General features: G+C 46.6%; 2 protein-coding genes across 5 annotated transcripts in view; one reads left to right on the top strand and one right to left on the bottom strand.

The window, feature by feature from the left end:
- The window catches only part of IFT140 (intraflagellar transport 140), an 88,395-nt gene that overhangs the window by 21,246 nt on the left and 48,666 nt on the right, over nt 1–18,483 (bottom strand). The window lies entirely within an intron of this gene.
- On the top strand, nt 524–15,216 carry TMEM204 (transmembrane protein 204). Its single transcript, XM_044303346.1, has 3 exons — nt 524–1,721; nt 8,814–8,969; nt 14,379–15,216. Exons 1-3 carry the CDS (start codon nt 1,460–1,462, stop codon nt 14,621–14,623), a joined length of 663 nt encoding a protein of 220 aa, XP_044159281.1. The 5' UTR covers nt 524–1,459; the 3' UTR covers nt 14,624–15,216.

Genomic DNA, 18,483 nt, shown 5'->3' with positions numbered 1-18,483 from the left:
CTTCCCATTGTTTTCAATGGGAGCTTGCGCTGCCACTCATACCGACATGTCTTTTATTGGTGTGGTGCAGCCTCCCATTGAAAACAATGGAAGGTGGTTTCTGCCCGGTTACCTGGTGGTTTGTGGTGCAGAATCAGCGCCAAATAAATCTGATAAAAAAAAGTCACCTTAGATTTTCACCTTTCTTCTTCATCTTAAAAAAAAATTCTTTTTAGCTATGACTAGCTCCCACATGGATAATCACTCAGCTTTCCAAATTCCTGAATGGTAAATCTGCCTAGTTTTGCATTCTATTGCTGAACTTTCCTAGAAAGAGAAAAACAGATGAGGAAGGTTCCAGAAACTAGACTTTTACTGGTGGATGTTTTTTACATTATTCAAAGGGGAAATTCCTTAAATCCCGAGGTCAGTTTCGATTACGAATGAATTACCCCGAGGGAGGCGGTCACCGTACCAATCTCTTTAGACGGATGAATCGGACATTTGACAGTAATGCGTTCCTTATGACGAGGAAGGGGGGGGGACCGAGGCCCTTCTACCCTTCCAGCTGTGCTTCTTATAGGAGGATGAAGAATTAATACACCGAGTTGGAAGAGGGACGGGGTGAAATTGTGCTTTGGACGGAGAAATCTGCCTTCCAGGAAATGCATCCTGCTTTGAGGTTCTTTGCAGAATATCTATCTACACCCAAAGCTTGACCAAAACTCTGCAACGAGGAGGGGTGATGCCGAGAGGAAAGAGGGGGGTGGGAAACCCAGTGACAAAAAAAACAACCATTTCCTATGCTCCGAGAGAGACAGTTAGGAAACAAATTAACAAAATCCCATGCCAAAAATATATATATCCGTAAAACAAAAACTTCCTATCAGCTGCTGCCTCCCCATCCCCTGCCTCTGTGACTTGCATCGCTTGCCCACACGCTCTGAGCTCTCGCTGAGCCTCCATCAGCTGCCAGGAGAAGCTCCGCTGTCTGCTCCTCAAATCCACCTTCTCCCTTGAAATCGATGATGGTTTTTCTATTCCCCTGGACTATGGAGACTGTTGCTCCTTTGCTTCTTAAGTGACTTCTACTTGACGCCCACTTTAGTTGTGAGGGGGCCACATCTGGAACACATCTGTCTTCTTTGGAGCGTGGGAAGAACAGAGCCTGATCTCCACCATTCGTTGGGGGCTTCTTTGCTTGGTGGGGTACAGACGGGAATGCTGTTGCATCTCCGAGTGCAGGAGGTGGGGGTTGCCTTGCAGGAGTGCGGATAGAGAGGAGACACAGAAATTTTCTTGGGATTTTTGACTTCACGTCTCCCTTTCATGGGACTTCCAAGCCAGCCGGTCTGGCTGAGCCATTTCTGGGAGGCTTCCACCTCTCAAAATGAGCGGAGATGTCCTCTAGCTGCTCCTGACCCAGTGCGGCGCAGCAGGGATCGTCCCGTCTAAGTGGAGGTCTGGTGGCTAACGGGCGATGGGCATGCAAAAACTAGTGGTTGTAGCTGTGGCAGTAGCGTTAGTATCGCTCATTCTCAACAATGCAGCTGCCTTCACCCCAAACTGGGTCTACCAGACGATGGAGGAAGGACGCAAGCGCAGCGTTGGTCTCTGGAAGATGTGTCTGGCTGGAAGGGGATTAAGCACCAGGCCTGGACAAGGAGAAGAAAGGGTTTGCCAATCCATTGGCTGGGGGTCGGAGCCATCTGGCTTACAAGAATCCCGGAACACGGTCAAGTGTAAGTATGAGTGTCAATACTTTATCTGCATCTCACGTTCCACCACTGACCATGGGTCCTACTGGTCATTGTGCTTATGCTAAAGCCATGGACTTCAGACCAATACTAATTGGAAAGCACAAGAACATAAGTACAGGCTCCATAGCAATGTACTAGTATAGAAAATGCAAACTCCGAAACGGAAAACTTTTCTGCACAGCCCCTGATATGGTGACATCTACTAAGAGAAGGTGAAGGGATTGGAGAAGCTGTAGAAAGTAGGACCCTTCAATGTCTAGCATCTGGTGGCAGTTTTCTATGTTTGCAGTCAGTTTTCCCTTCAGCAACTGGGCCTCATGGGCTATGTCTACAAGTAATGTTTGAGCATAGGTAAAAGAGTACATCCCTCAAGAAGCTGGAGGCTGTGGTTTTGTGGTCCACCATTTAGACGTAGATATTCTGATGAAGTACAGTAGTGTATTATTCAAGGGAATATTCTTCAGGTCAAGGTAACATTTTATTCTACATGTTCCAAGATGGAACATTCCTGGACGGTTGTAAAATTGGAGCGTGTTGAGAACAATACTTGATGAGGTGCCTACAGGTTCATACGACATCTAGAGAAGTTTTGTTCCCCCACTGTGTGAGGATTTGGTCAGCAGGAGTATATACATTTTCAGGTGGTGATAGGTCCATAGACATTAGTGAAATTATTACCCTGTACCTACCGAGTCACTTTTAGTAACGACCACTATTTATCTGCCGCTTCAGTCCCCAGGAATATCTAAAGGGCGATAAGTGGATCACACTTCTTCTTTCCCAGGACTCCAGTGTTTAAGTCTCCAGCGGCACCAGCATAAGGGAAGGGTTACACAGAAATCAAGGTGCTGTCCGTGTAATGCATATGTGCGAGAGACACTCATCGTAGATCTCCACTCTGGTTTAAAGAGGAGAGTTCTGAGAGGCGCACCCCCATCTATTAACTCACAATTCCCTAGTAGTTTATTAGGAAATGAGTTTTCTAAACCAGGAATCCGTTTTAGAAAGGCATCCGTCAGCAGTTTTCTACCTATGACACTGGCTGACCTGTTACATGTGCACTTGGCAGCTGAAGGCATCTGTGTTGGTCTCATGTTCATATTTGCCCGCATTGCTGAGAAAAATGATGTTTTAATATATACAAATGAGCCTCTAGGAGCAACGAGGGCAGTTACACCTAGAGGCTCAGATCTCTCTGCAACCGTTCCGCTCTCTGGCCTTTGATTGACAGGACCAGGTGTGATGATGTTTTTACTGCCGGGTCCTATCAAAGTGCAGAGGGCGCAGCATTTGCAGAGAGAGCAGAGCCTCTAGGTGTAATGGCAACGCCCCCGTTGCTCCTAGAGGCTCATTTGCATATATTAAAACATCATTTTTCTCAGCAATGTGGGCACATATGAACATGGGACCAACACAGATGTCATCAGCTGCCATGCGCACATGTAACAGGTCAGCCGGTTTTATAGGTACAAAACTGCTGACAGATATGCAGCTCTAAACTATACATGTCAGACAGACAGCTCTTTCTCTCCCATCCCTCTGTACACATTAACACTCAATATGGCTGAGCATGCATGTGTGGTGAATGGTAGAAGGGAGAAAGATGCTGCCAGACACCTGGTGGCTTACTCCCCCAGAACAAAAGGGTGTTAAAATCCAACATGCCCGATCCTCCTCTCCCCTCAGGAGGCTGCCCATACCCATTAGATGTTTAGCTGAACCCGCAAACAGTGTCTCCCACTGTGGAGGACCACTGCAATTCATAGAGACCTACTGATATGAACGGGTGCCATACAACGCTTCACTTTGTGTAGGAAAAGTGGGCACTGGCTTGCTGGTTTCTCTAACCCTTAGAACAGGACATGCAGATTAGAAAACCCCTTTAATATTATGGGATGTTCAGGATACTCATCTCTACGCCACAGTGGAAAACAGTTACTCTCGCGCAGGAAGACCTGTCCCGACCTGCATTACATAGACAACCCATTGATTTGACCAGGCACTGTGCAATGCTTAATTTCCCCCTGTGGTGGCGCTACAGAGAGATTGAACCTTTCTACAAGGTTTTCCCACCGATGACAGCTGATCCCTGATGGTCCCAGCAGAAGAACACTCTGTTACCAACTCCTGGTCAAAGGGACTCTCCTAACAACTACTGGTTGTCCAAAGCGGAGAACCCCTGATCATCAGAGGAGCAACTCAGTGACGTGAATTATTATTGGCCTAAGTGACTGAGCTACAGGAGGAATAATAGCCGAATAGCTTTTTATGTACTAGTTAGGCCTCATGCACACGGCCGTTGTTCTGGTCCGCATCCGAGCCGCAGTCTTTGTGGCTCGTGTGCGGACCCATTCACTTCAATGGGGCCGCAAAAGATGCGGACAGCACTCCGCGTGCTGTCAGCATCCGTTGCTCCGTTACTTAGCCCCGCAAAAAAAATATAACATGTGATATTCTTGTCCGTTTTGCGGACAAGAATAGGCATTTCTACAATGGGCCACTTGTTCCGGTTCGGAAATTACGGAAGGCAAACAAACAGCTTCCGTGTTTTGCGGATCCGCAATTTGCGGACTCTAAAAAAACGGAACGGTCGTGTGCATAAGTCCTTACAGAGTCACCCAGGCTTCTCAGAAATGCATCTATCTATCAGTCCTGTCCCCTATTCCTCTACGTAACATGCTTTAGAATATTAACCTCTTCCGTCAGGGCAGTAATGCGATGCTGTTCTCGCCGGCGTGGAAGGGGTTACACAGAAAATGCACAGCATGCATTAGGTCACTAGTAATAAAACATTCATCATTCACTTTCCTTCCCCCATCTGCTGCTCCCCCAAAGGTCAAATACCACATGTAGAAAGCCGTGTGCTAGACAGTGTGCAGCTTTGTAAAGTGCATGTCACAGGATAGTGTGCAGCAGCCGCCAGCGCACACCGCCAATTCTAACAATGGACTGTGGTTTATAACCAGTCTGCTCGCTGGGATTATTAAATCTGTACGTGCGGACTACGTTAACTCTCTATAATCCCGTGAATAACTAATTCCGGCGTCCAAAGGATATACAGGAGTGTGCTAAGACCGTGGTGTATATAGAAGAGAAGGGACCAATTTTGCCACCCAGGACAGCGTCTACCCCTTTGCTTGCTAAGGGCTCATGCACACGACCGTATGCCCTCCGAGACATACGGTCCGTGAGCGGGCCATGTGTCCCGGAGCTGCATACATAATATCATATGAGTGCGGGACAATAGACCCGCGGGGCGGCCCGATGCGCACAGCATCATAGTAACCTATGATGCTGTGCGCTCCCGTGCGCACGATGTATGCCGCTCCGGGACATATGGTCCGCTCACGGACTGTATGTCCAGGAGGGCATACGGTCGTTTGCAAGGGCCCTAAAAATGCAGTTTCTCTGGACAGTCTTGCACAGATTTCCAATAACCTGGGTTGGGCCCTCTCTCTCTCTCCGGGGGCCACATAGCAGCCATGTGCTCTGCCTCTATGGTACAATACACTGTGGTGTTATCACCTGAATAACTTAGCAGCCCGAGGACTGAGCCTCTCTGCATAATACAGGCTGCTGAGAGTCCATAATGGGATGCATACTGTAGTAAAGCCTGTAGTCTGCTGACAGGGCTAACCTACAACAGCAGTATGTATTCTGCCTGCGGAGCAGTGGCGGACTGGGAACTTAAAGTGGCCCTGGAATAAATTCTAAAAGTTTTGTAGTTGGATCTAAATTGATGGAAGACAGAGCCAGCAATACCATACTGTGGCACATTATACCACCCAACAGAGCCAAATACCACAGTCCATCACAAAATACTGCCAGCAGAACAAAATACAGCCCCAAAAACTTCCACTGGTCAGCCCAGCTGTGAGGAGGGCCCAGGCGGCCCCTCTGGGCATCGGCCCACCGGGAAATTTCCCTGTATGGTCTATGGCAATGTTCCTCAACTCCAGTCCTCAGGGTCCACCTACCTACCGGTCATGTTTTTAGGATTTCCTTAGTATTGAGCAGGTGATATAATTAGTGTGCACTCTGGTGAACTACTCTGCAATACTACATAAGGGTCCATTCACATGTCCGTAGTGTATTGCGGATCCGCAATACACCCGGCCGGCAGCCCCATAGAAATGCCTATTCTTGTCCGCAATTGCGGACAAAAATAGAACATGTTCTATTTTTTTCGGGAGCCGCAGACCGGAAGATCGGGGCTGCGCTCCGGAAATGCGGATGCGGCCAGCACACTGTGTGCTGTCCGCATCTCCTCCGGCCCCATAGAGAATGAATGGGCCCGGATTCGTTCTGCAACGTTGCGGAACGGATCAGGACCCATTCTACGGACGTGTAAATGGACCCTTAGACTGAGAAAACAGCCCCCAGCAAACTGGATCTGCACCTTCCATTAAAAAACTGATTTAGATAATTATTTTAATAGTCCGGGACTCCTAGAACCAATGTGATAACAGTTGATTGGCAGGGGGATTTATTACCCACCTCAGAGGCAGTTCGCACCTAGGAACCTACTTTATTAAAAGGGGTTAGTCAAAGAAAATGTACAGCTTGCGTCTGTAGCAGAATAAGGAATGCAGCTCTGGAGTATAATACAGTCTAGAATCAGTACAGTTTAATGTAATGTATGTAGACATTGACTCCACCAGCAGAATAGTGAGTGCAGCTCTGGAGTATAATACAGGATGTAACTCAGGATGAGTACAGGATAAGTAATGTATGTAGACAGTGACTCCACCAGCAGATCAGCGAGTTCAGCTCTGGAGTATAATACAGGATGTAACTCAGGATCAGTACAGGATAAATAATGTAATCTGTGTACACAGTGACTCCACCAGCAGAATAGTGAGTGCAGCTCTGGAGTATAATACAGGATGTAACTCAGGATCAGTACAGGATAAGTAATGTATGTACACAGTGACTCCACCACCAGAATAGTGAGTGCAGCTCTGGAGTATAATACAGGATGTAACTCAGGATCAGTACAGGATAAGTAATGTATGGACAGCGACTCCACCAGCAGAATAGGGAGTGCAGCTCTGGAGTATAATACATTATGTAACTCAGGATCAGTACAGGATAAGTAATGTATGTACACAGCTAGTCCACCAGCAGAATAGCGAGTGCAGCTCTGGAGTATAATACAAGATGTAACTCAGGATCAGTACAGGATAAGTAATGTAATGTATGTACACAGTGACTGCACCAGCAGAATAGTGAGTGCAGCTCTGGAGTATAATACAGGATGTAACTCTGGATCAGTGCAGGATAAGTAATGTAATGTATGTAATCAGCGAGTCCACCAGCAGAATAGTGAGTGCAGCTCTGGAGTATAATCCAGGCTCTAGCTCACAATCAGTACAAGATAAGTAATGTTGGACAGGATATCCAGAACCACATTTGCAGGATACAGAACAGCATGTGCAATTCACTCCAAGACTATGTAGTGTAAAGTTTGGAGATCCTTATCAAGAGGCTTTTAATAGTAGTAGTTACCACAGCAGAATGCGAAAACAGCAGCAGTGAGGAGACATTACAATCCCTATTGTGCCACTCATCAGTATCCACCATGCCGTGGCTCCACCTGTGTGGACATTCCTCAACATTGATCAGGCACCATAAGGAAAATTCTGCTTTTAAAACAAAAATTCTGATTATTCCTCAGAAAATATATTCTCTATAAACTGTTGGTCCACATTGCAAAACCTTTGCAGAAATGATTTAAGTACATACGGTTTTCTTCTCTAATTACCGGAGAGCACAGATGGAGCTTAGGTCTGTCAGGTCACGTCTGACGTTGTATATGTCATGGCAATCTAAGGAATTTGAACATATGCACAAAAACAACAAAGCAAGGTATCTAGAGAGTATACAGCCAGGTAAATTAAGGAATTCTGGAAATCAGCAGCGTCCACTAGAGGGAGCCGACTGCCTACACATGTGTGCCCTGTCACACCAGGCACAGTGTCTTGTAGGGCTCGCTCAGCAGCATGCAATTAAACTTAGCGAACCGTAGCTTTATTGTGGAGAAAAAGTCCTTTCAATTTGTATGCAAATGAGCAGTTAAGTGCACTGAGGGCGGACACAAGCCGATCTGTGCACTCTGTGCTCCTCCTGCGCTCCCTTATCAACCCCTCCTACTCCTTCTTAATTGATAGGACCAGGCGACTGACCTGGCCCTGTCAATCAAGGAGGAGAGGGAGTGGCTAGCAGAGGAAGCAGGAGGAGCACAGAGTGGATTGGGCATTTGCATATTAATTTAAAGTACTTTATATATAATTTAAAGGGGTTGTGTCATCTCAGACATTGGTGGCATATCGCTAGTATAGCCACCAATGTCAGACAGGAACAGGTACCAGAGGTGAGACTCGCACCTATCTGCAGAATGGGTCCCCCAAAGGGAAGGAGAGCGCACTGCGCATGTGCAGCATCCTCCCCATTCACTTCTATGGGAGTTCCAAAAAAAACAAGCGCTCACTCTCGGCTCTTTTCAGAAGTCCTATAGACTACTTCTCCATTCACTGCACATGGGACTGCTGGAAATAGATGAGCCGGCACTTGGCTATTTTCAGAACTCCCATAGCGGTGAATGGGGGGTGGCTGCGCTTGAGCAGTGCGCTCACCTTCATCATATCCTACACTATGAATTACAATGTTATAATATATGTTTATACTTGTTGGAGCTCTGATTTTCCAATACATAACTTCATATCCTCTATATAGCCAGTGTATAGTGAAATATTTCTGGCTGTTTACAGCTACCACTAGAGGGAGCAGTCTGCATACTTACTCATCTGGTGGCATATCGCTAGGATATACCACCTCTGGGACCCGCTCCCATCTCCAGAACGGACCCCCCTGGGCTTAGAATATCCCTTTAAATATTAAAACGGTTACACCTTTCCATTTATAGTAGGAGCTACTGATACTATTTTAGTCTTTCTCTCCATGAAAAGCTTCTTTGTAGATTTTTTTTTTTTTTCGGGGTCTAAATTAAGAAAATTGTGTAAACATAAAATGGGTGTAGTGACATGCCGTTTCCTGTTCTGTCTCCCTTTCCAGTGCAGTTTGACATGATGAGGGCATGCAATCTGATTGCTACGGTTGCCCTGACCGCCGGGCAGCTCATTTTTCTCATGGGTCTAGTGGAGCTGCCCATTAACACCCAGGAGTCTCAGTGGTGGGAAGAAGCCATAGCTGCCGTCTTTCAGCTTGCAAGTAAGTATGGCTTAAAAAATAAAATAAAGTGTACGTTGATGGAAATGTGCAGAGGAAATCGGACATATGTAGATTACTGGTTAGATTTTTAATCATTACGAAGCAATTCCAAGTAAGCGGGACTATTTGCAAAAGAAGCCAGGGACTGCACTAAGAAAGGTTCCTAAGGCCGGAGCTGAACGCCAGCGGTTTGAGAAGTTGATCTCAGGAGATACCATTTCTCCTTGAGGAGATCCCAACTAGTGTAGAATCTCTCTGGGAAAAAGTATGCAAATTAGCTCTCCTCCGAGAGTAAGAAAATGGTCTTTCTAGTTCCCTATAAAGAGCATCTGTCAGCAGTTTTGTGCCTACGAGACTGGCTGACCTGTTGCATGTGTGCTTGCAAGCTGATGACATCTGTGTTGGTCCCATGTTCATATGTGCCCGCATTGCTGAGAAAAATTATGTTAATATAATATAGGCAAATGAGCCTCTAGGAGCAACGGGGGCGTTGCCTTTACACCTAGAGGCTCTGCTCTCTCTGCACCTGCCGCGTCCTCTGCACTTTAATTGACAGGGTCAGGCAGTGTCAATATGATCACACCTGGCCCTGTCATTCAGAGCAGAGAGGGAACAGCAGTTGCAGAGACAGCAGAGCCTCTAGGTGTAATGGTAACGCCCCCGTTGCTCCTAGAGACTCATTTGCATATATCAAAAAGTCATTTTTCTCAGTAATGCAGGCACATATGAACATGAGACCAACACGGATGCCTTCAGCTGCCAAGTGCACATGTAACAGGTCAATGTCCAACCTGTTTAAGATCCTCTGAACATGACTAGTGTTATCAGCCAAACCAGAGACATCCGTCAGGAAGCGTTCATTCACACTGGAATAAGTGAATGGTAAATGTTATGCAAGTCCAATTCGGTGAAAGCTGCAGGACATGATCAGAGGATAGCACAGTACCCACCTGAGTGTGGAATAAATGAAGATTTCAAAAACTTGGTTGCATCTGGGAGATTTGGAACCAATGCCTACCAGGACATTGGATTAAGACGCATCATTTTGGACCAGATGGTTTCGGATTAGTGCGTTTGCCTCCTTCCCCTACATGGTGACCGACTTCAATGGAGTATTCTGGTTGTGAGACGTTATCCCCTATCCCCGGCCGAGTAGTACTCGCCTATTTCCCAGTAACCCATCGATCTAATAGTTTCAGGATTAAGGATGACTTTTCACAACTGGAATATCCCTTCAATTTTGTCTGTACCTGAAAAGAGGTCTTCATTATTGATGCAGGAGGCCTAGATAACCGATTTGGTAATTACAGCCCGGGTATAGCTGTCCAGAACTCTGCTGCAACTGGAAACACAGACCCACATCACCAAATGGTAATGGATTTCTACCCAGATATATACCATAATCTCAACTAAGGGTCTGGGGAGGAACAAGAATGGTCTGAATGAGGGTCTTCTTGGTTCAGGAGTGCTGCTGTGCAAGGAAAAGTTTTAAAGGGGATAACTATTAGATCTGTGGAGATCCTACTGCTAGGACCACCACAGTCACGAGAATAGGGGCCCCATTACCCCTGCAGCCGCCCCCCGTGCCGGTTGGGCACGCATGCGGCCACTCTTTGCTTGGCTATCTCCGGAATTTCCAAAGAAATGAATGGAGTGGAAAAGCGCATGTGTGACTGGCCGGTCCGTTCATTTCAGGGGAGCTGTAGAGGGTACAGGGCCCCCGTACTTGTGATCGGCGGAGGTCCCAGCGGCAGGATCCCCACAGATCTAATAGTTATCTCCTATCTTAATCTAACCAGAATAAACTTTAAGGGGATGCAGATCTACACGAGCGCCGCATCACCTTCATTCTCAGGGTTGGTAGGTGTCATAAGTGGTTGGCAGATCCTAGTGACAGGCTATCACTTTATAAGATGGGAATACCCCCTTTAAATTGTGTGATCTTTGAATGAGATGTTCAACAATCCCATACAGATGTAATATTAATGTGACTACATATTTTTGCCTTCGGCTATATGCACATGACCATATCCGTTTTGGAAGGTCTTCAAACTGTGGATCCGCAAAATACAGAGACCTTTCCTCTGCAACCTGCATTTTTCTCGGTCCCATAGAAATGACTATTCCTGTCCGCAACATGGACAAGAATAGGACATGTTCTATAACTTGTGGGACGGACGTACGGATGCGGTCAGCACATGGATGACATCCACATGCCGTCCGTTTTTTTTTTTTTGTCTGTGTGTGATCCGCAAAATATGTGGATCAGACACAGACCTAAAATATGGTTCTGTGCATGAGGCCTTCTACTGTATCCTCAAAATGACCTCATCCCGGTCATTTGTGACTCAAGTGGAAGGCGGAAGGGTAGGATTTATTTGGCCAAGGACATACGTTTGTTTTTCTTGCTGTTGGGGGTTATACTCCTATCTGGGCAAAGGGGTTTCTAACTTTTTTTTACATTAGCAGAAAAGAAAACAAGAACATGATGTTCCACTAAAATGCCATGACATAAAAGCCATGAACACCTGCAGCGCGATCACAGGCCTAGCAGTTTATACAATGAAGCATTTTCCATTATCTCACTATGGCATGCTACGGGACTACCCCTTTATGCTGCTTCCTCGACAATTTTTCTCTTCCAAAGTCCCCCCCCCCCCCCCTTTCAATTTTTCATGTCCCAAGCTTTCAAGGCCCGGTTTGCATAACAGGTAGTAACAGGCATTTCCTCCTCCTGTGAGGGGACATCCTGGCGCCCTTCAGTCTCTGTCCCTTCGCCCAGTGTTCAGAGCAGACTGCTGCACAAAAAGGAAGCGAGGGGCAGCCTAAATATAGCGGCGGGGAGCGTGCATGCCGCTGTGTGCCATGAGAGACAAAATAACAACACGCTCAGCTTCCTTCCCATTCAAAACAGGCAGAACGACAGAAATTTGCTGACCCGTATTACTACCGGTGGGCATTCATACAGTACCGCTGCCACTGTTCACACTACCAGAGGATGGTCCGCAGGGACCTCCACCAATCACGAGAACGGGGGTTTCCGTGTTCCCTGCTTGAATGGAAGATGAGCTGATAGAGAGGTCATGGTAGACTTTTTGTATGATCCCTAAACAAGGGACCTGCAAATTCTCCAAATCTTACAATCTAGTCTAGGGACAATGAATAAGAAGACATGCCTCGTGGTGGTATTTGAGTCTTCCTCCTCCGACCCCAAATGGCAGAAGACTCCTTTTATTAGCAAAACCCTGGGTGTTCCCCTTACAACCCTAAAAATACAAATGGGCCAATAGGATTCTGCCACTCAGATCTATAGGTCTTCACAACATCATACCGTCTGGACGCAATAAAGATACTATAGTGCGGTAAAACCAAAGCAGAGGGATTCCTTTTCCTAGATACCTGGCGTCTCCTCTGTAGCCATCTTTTATACCAAATATTGCAATCCAGGTCTATCCAAGATTTCATTATGTTTAATTACTCCTACTATATCAGAGTATAGTGCTTGGCTATCTTTGTCAGTCCCATATAGTGGTCATACAGCATGCCCGATGTGCTGCTCCTTTAAAATGGGGGACATGGGACCCTTGTTCTCGTGATTAGTGGGGTCACAAATTCAGGATCTCGGAGATAGAGAAGCTTTGAGTCTGAGAAAAAGGGAGGCTTATATTTTTTTTAAAAAGCCTTCCCATGGACTAAAATAATAAAATCAATATTCTCCTTACCAGTCCCCGTCCGATGCTTAATGGTCTTCTGCTGGTCTCAGTCACTGGAGAAGGCGGGTTACCCCTGAGGCCAGTGACTGGATGCATCTACATTTCCTATATCAAGAGGGTATGGGAAGCAGAGACCGGTGGAGGATCATGAAGCTTCAAGAGATCGGTATTGACAGACTACCCATTTAATGAAGACATTTGGACAGTCCTCTTTTTGTTGGAAGGATGTCCTGACAATAAACTGACCACAAGCTATTCCACTGATAGGACCCCCAACTGTAATCTGTGGGAGAATTCGGCAACAAGTGTTTAAAGAGGACCTTTCACCTGGAAAAACATTGTGAACTAAGTATCCTGCCATATAGAGCGGCGCCCAGGGATCTCACTGCACTTACTATTATCCCTGGGCGCCGCTCCGTTCTCCCGTTATGTCCTCCGGTATCTTTGCTCACTTAGTTATAGTAGGCGGAGACTTAGGGGACTTGGTTATAGTAGGCAGAGACTGACCTTGCTCTCCTGGGCGTCTCCTCCTCCTAGGCTGTAGCGCTGGCCAATCGCAGCGCAGAGCTCACAGCCTGGGAGGTTTTTTCTCCCAGGCTGTGAGCTCTGCGATGGGCCAGCGCTACAGCCTAGGAGGAGGAGACGCCCAGCAGAACAAGAGTAGACTCCGCCTACTATAACCAAGTCCCCGAACATACCGCAGCGCCTCCACTGGTGAAATAAAGCATTACACTATGTCCACGGAGATCAGTGTGTGTAATTTTTGCCATGACGAGAGACGCTTCCTGTAGCCAGACTGACAAATGAAGGTCCTGAATGGGTACCCTCCAAAATTAAATCTAAATTCTCCAACGAGTTACCTGAAAACTGAGCTGACTTTTAAGTTAAAACATTTACTAAATTATTTACAAGGGGAAAAACCACCTAAAAGACATCTTCTGTTGTATCAGCGACATCAATGGTTTCCATGAAGCTCAAGAATGTGTATCACAGGGTTGGGCAACCTCCGGCACTCCAGGTGTTGTGAAAACTATAACTCCCAGCATGCACACTTGCTCGGCTGTTCTTGGAACTTACACAGAAGTTAATGGCGCATGCTGGAAGTTGTAGTTTCACAACATATGAAGAGCCAGAGGTTGCTGATCCCTGGTGTATCAGAAAGTCAAGCTTTAATAAATGCTGCAGATCAGGGGAGCACTGGAAAGTTAAAGTGGCCCTGGAAAAAACCTAAAAGAGGCTCCATGCTGTAGGCGGGTCTAAATTGACAGAAGGCGGGGCAACGCAGGTAGGCGTGGCCTGCAATACAGTAGCGCAGCACAAATTACCGCCCAGCAGAACCAGATACCACAGTGCAGCACAAAATACTGCCGCCCTGGCTGCGATAGTCAACTGTATCGCAGTCCTTAGGACGGCAATATGTCTGATTTCAGGCAGTTACCTGAGCTTTTCAGCCAAGTGCTCGATGCGCCTAGCATTAGATCATTATGTATCATTATGTAGCTGGTGGCAATGGGGAGGGCTTGGGTGCCCACCAGGAAATATCCCTGTAGGGTCTATGGCCAGACCGCCCCTGCTGCAGACCATTGGCGGGAGCCGGGCCTTAGATTTAGAAGAGTTGTATTTAAGTGGTTTTACCTTTGAGCTACGTTCTCCTTATGATGGACACACTAACAAAGCTTTACCCATTCTCTTTCAGGTTTTGTCCTAGTCATAGGTTTGGTGACTTTCTACCGAATTGGACCCCACACAACTCTATCCTGGTCCTGCTACCTAGATATTGGTGCGTGCCTACTGGCAACTTTGGCAGCTGCTATTCTGATTTGGAACATCCTCCACCGGCGGGAGGACTGCATGGCTCCCCGAGTCATTGTCATCAGCCGTACACTAACTGACCGCTTCCGCAGGGGCCTGGACAACGATTACGTTGAATCTCCCTGCTGATGAAAGCCCAAAGTAAAGAACACCCCGTGGATACTCCTGTGATGCATACGGATCAACGTCTCTCTCAGCCAGCAAGACATACCATCCATAAGTATTATACGCATACCTACGTATCACCCCATTTATCTACATACAGAGGGCCTATTCTACTACTTCAGACTTCCTAAGGACGGAGCTCTCACAATGTGTTATGGATACACTATGGAGAACCTACGGCTGTGCGTCACCATGCACATGGTCACTGTTGCTGCCAGTAAGTGGCCACAGCTTTGATCTACCTAGTGGCGGACCTTTTCACGAGGCTATAAAGCGTCAGGATCCGTCCGAGTCACAAAGATAAAAATATTAACAAGACAAATTATCTGGGGATCCTCCAGTTATGAGCCCTGCGGGGAATGAGCAAACTACACCAAAGGTCATTTTCCTAATTCTGCATTCGAGGATCTGCATAGGAGAAGATATTAGAATATAAAGTGACCCACTGTATATCCTATTAATGTATGAGAGTAACCTATAGCAGTATATTTTAATGTTATTTATCACCATTTCCATTATAAGTAAAAAAATAAAGAAAAAAGAAAAAAAGAAAAAAAATCTGCTTTGACGGTTTCTTTTGTGCAATCGTATATAATCCGTTCAACCACCAACATAGTCTGTCTTAAAAATGCACAACAGATATTTCTGGTAGATAAAAAAAAAAAAAACATAAGAAAAAAATATAAATAATGAAGCAAATTCCATTCATTGGAATCACTGTGCCGATAAAGGGGATCTCTGATCGCGGTGATGATCAGCCGACTTCAAGACCTCCAGCCAAACAGCTCATTTAGACGAGGGAAGCTGCGGCCATCCTGACATCCCCCCTGCCGCGTAGAAATGTAGTGTCACATGGCGGCCATTAAGATAAATGGCTGTCCATGTAATACATGGATGATCCGAGTCCAGTTAGCGGCTCTCCGCTTTGGCTCATAGAGAACAGTCCTAATAGTTTGTCCTAGATTAAAGGGGTATTCTGTGATGACACAGCTGCTCTAAAAGGGGTATTCCTATCTTATAAAGGGATGGTAAATTGCTAATACTACGATCCTGAACCCCATCGATATTGGGGATTGTCTCACTTCAGCAAATAGCATTTATCATGTAAAGAAAGTTAATACAAGACACTAATGTATTGTTATTGTCCATATTGCCTCCTTGATTCATTTTTCCATCACATTATACACCGCTCGTTTCCAGGGGTTATGAGCTAATCCAGCAGCAGTGGTCGTGCTTGCACACTTTAGGAAAAAGCGCCGGCCTCTCTGGTAGCCGGGATCGAAGAGGTTCACATAGGACAGTGCTTTTTCCTATAGTGTGCAAGCACGACCACCGTTGCTGGATTTCAGGGTGGTCGTAACCCCTGGAAACGAACCGTGTATAATGTGATGGAAAAAGGAATCAAGCCAGCAAAGGAAGCAATAAGGACAATCACAATACATTAGCAAGTGCCTTGTATTAATTTTCTTTACATGATAAATGCCATTTGCTGAAGTGAGAGAACCCCTTTAAGTATGAAGCGGTCACTGCTTTAGTTTAGCGCTGCATCCCTTCTAACTCTTCTCTGCATAGTGATGCTCTTGGCCCTTCAGTTCCACATGGAAACGCAGGCTGGCCCCATTCACTTGAATTGGGGGCAGCACTGAGGTTCCCCGAGCAGTGGGAGGCCGGGAGCGTGGCTGTTTAGGGAAAGTAGTGTAGAGGATGCAGTGTCGATTCAGCGCTGCAGCCACTTTATTCTCAAGTTTGTGGGGGTGTCAGAGGTCGGATCCAGTGGTGTAGCTAAAAGGGGTGCAGAGGAAGCAGTCGCTACCGGGTCCTGGAGCCTGAGGGGGCCCAAAGACCCTTGTGCCACATAAGTGGACACCAGTATTACAGAAAGTGCACCTCTGGCTGGAGGGAAGGGGTTAGGTCAAGAATTTGGCATGTGGGGGTGTCGTTTAAATTTTTTCCTCAGGCAGCACAAAGGCAATGTGCTTCCCGGCCCCTGGCCACAAAGCACTGAGGGAAAGGGGGCCCAAGCTGAACTCTTGCATCTTGGAGTCGGGAAGGAATTTTTTTCCCCTTAAGTGGGGAAAATTGGCTTCTACCTCACAGTTTTTTGTTTTTTTTGCCTTCCTCTGGATCAACTTGCAGGATGACAGGCCGAACTGGATGGACAAATGTCTTTTTGCGGTTACTATGACCCATGAGTCTTTAGCTACGCCCCTGGTCAGATCCTTACCAATCATAAAGTGATGACATATCCTTGTGATATGTCAATATATAAGATGGGAATATCCCAGTTTAAACAAATATATTAAAGGGAACCTGTCACCTGCAAAACGCATATTAAACCGACCACAGTACCTTACAGTATCCCGCAGTGTGTTGCTAATCATGTTTTTCTTTCCTCTTTGTGTTTCTTCATACTCGTTAAAAACGTTGTTTTAATGTCGGTTGGCGCTGTCTCCGAGTCAGGCTTGAAGTCAAGGGGGCAGCGGCCTCCTTGTTTTAAGTAAAGCTAAGCCCGCCCCTTACCCCTCCTCTCTACAATTAGATGGACATGCTGCCGTGAAGCCGGGATGGCGCCCTTCTAGCGCATGCACAGTACGCTGCCTGTTACAGCGTGATCCTCACTCACCCGCCTGCATTTTGCTGACTGCGGATGCGCCGGACAGTTCGATCGCACGCGCGCCAGGCCGTCACGCTGTAACAGGCAGCGTACCGCGCATGCGCTAGAAGAGCGTGATCACGGCAGCATGTCCATCTAATTGTAGAGAGGAGGGGTAAGGGGCGGGCTTAGCTTTACTTGAAGCAAGGAGGCCGCTGCCCCCTTGACTTCAAGCCTGACTCGGAGACAGCGCCAACCGACGTTAAAACAATGTTTTTAACAAGTATGAAGAAACACAAAGAGGAAAGAAAAACATGATTAGCAACACACTGCGGGATACTGTAAGGTACTGTGGTCGGTTTAATATGCGTTTTGCAGGTGACAGGTTCCCTTTAAAGTCAATGAAATGGGAAATTTTGGATATGGCACAAACCGAGGTCACACCAAACTGGCCACAATGAAAATCAGCAGGGAAGATATTAGGAAAGAAGGAAAAAGGGCACCGACCATATGCACTTTTATGCTGCTTAGGCCTCATGCACATGACCGTTGTTATGGTCCGTATCCGAGCCGCAGTCTTTGCGGCTCGGGTGCGGACCCTTTCACTTCAATGGGGCCGCAAAAGATGCGGACAGCACTCCGTGTGCTGTCCGCATCCGTTGCTCCGCCCCAAAAAATAAATAACATGTCCTATTCTTGTCTGTTTTGCAGACAAGAATAGGCATTTCTACAATGGGCCGCCTGTTCCGTTCCGCAAATTGCCGAAGGCACACGGACGGCTTCCGTGTTTTGCGGATCCTCAATTTGCGGTCGTGTGCATGAGGCCTTACTCCAACATTTCTGTACAGCCTCGTTATCACCTTTCCTTCTCCTGCCTCCTTACTACAACCTTCTCCAGATCCTCAATACAAGCCAAAGCTGCTTCCTTTTCATCTCATCATTTACTGAGCACTTCCTAAGTGGTGTGAAAATGTCTCCATTAAAGAAACAACTCGCACCCTAGTGTGGACTTCCTTGTGGATTCACAGCCCGAATGAACTTCCTCTGTCAAGTGAGAGAAGCGTCAGTCTCCTAAGCAATCACTGTCCTCCCTGAAGAGGGTTCAAGGCAATTTCCCTTAGAAGGGAATCTGTCACTTGGATTTACCGCCATAAACCAGCACTACACGAGTAGCATTGCTTACACAGACATCCACTTTTTATTCTCATACTATTCCCCCCCCCCATCCCGG

The sequence above is a fragment of the Bufo gargarizans genome, chromosome 8, assembly GCF_014858855.1.
Source record: "Bufo gargarizans isolate SCDJY-AF-19 chromosome 8, ASM1485885v1, whole genome shotgun sequence".
Taxonomy (NCBI): Eukaryota; Metazoa; Chordata; class Amphibia; order Anura; family Bufonidae; genus Bufo; species Bufo gargarizans.
The sequence above is the reverse complement of the archived record's forward strand: the minus strand, read 5'-3'. Positions and strand labels throughout refer to the sequence as shown.